Here is a 484-nt window from a genome sequence, read left to right on the forward strand (position 1 = left end):
CCCGGTATTCGTGATAAAAATTTTTTCTCTCCAAACGGAGTATCGAGTGTACATGTACGCGGTTGTATAGGTGACGTGAAAACATCCTTGAGCAAAGTGGCGTTTATCGAGCGCGTAGACGTGCCGGAAATGCACGAAACGTACCAACTTCCTTATCTCGTTGAAATTCCATATTGAAATTATACGATGAGTCACGCAGCACGACGCGTTTACAAAGAGAGAGAGAGAGAGAGAGAGATCTGTACAATTCTCGCAATCACGTAGAAACTCGACGGTTTAGGGCTCCCCAGATTAACGTCGATAAAACCTTCTCTGATCTGTACAGATGATCATACCGAACCTGACGATGAACAGCGTGTACGAGATCGTGGTGCGCGGAGGCACGCGAAGCGCTATCGACAAACGGCAGATTATACGCGGAGAAGGCTCCGTTCCACGGAAGGTGCGCGGTATTCGCGATTGCGACAGGACGCCGCCATTATTG

General features: G+C 48.8%; 1 protein-coding gene across 1 annotated transcript in view; it reads left to right on the forward strand.

Annotated features, from left to right (window-relative positions):
- The window catches only part of LOC108572809 (tyrosine-protein phosphatase 99A-like), a 21,771-nt gene that overhangs the window by 14,717 nt on the left and 6,570 nt on the right, over positions 1-484 (forward strand). The window contains 1 exon segment of the mRNA XM_017935118.1: positions 326-482. Within this exon segment, the coding sequence (XP_017790607.1) occupies positions 326-482 (157 nt within the window).

This window comes from Habropoda laboriosa, unplaced genomic scaffold, assembly GCF_001263275.1.
Source record: "Habropoda laboriosa isolate 0110345459 unplaced genomic scaffold, ASM126327v1 scaffold22, whole genome shotgun sequence".
NCBI classification, from domain to species: Eukaryota; Metazoa; Arthropoda; class Insecta; order Hymenoptera; family Apidae; genus Habropoda; species Habropoda laboriosa.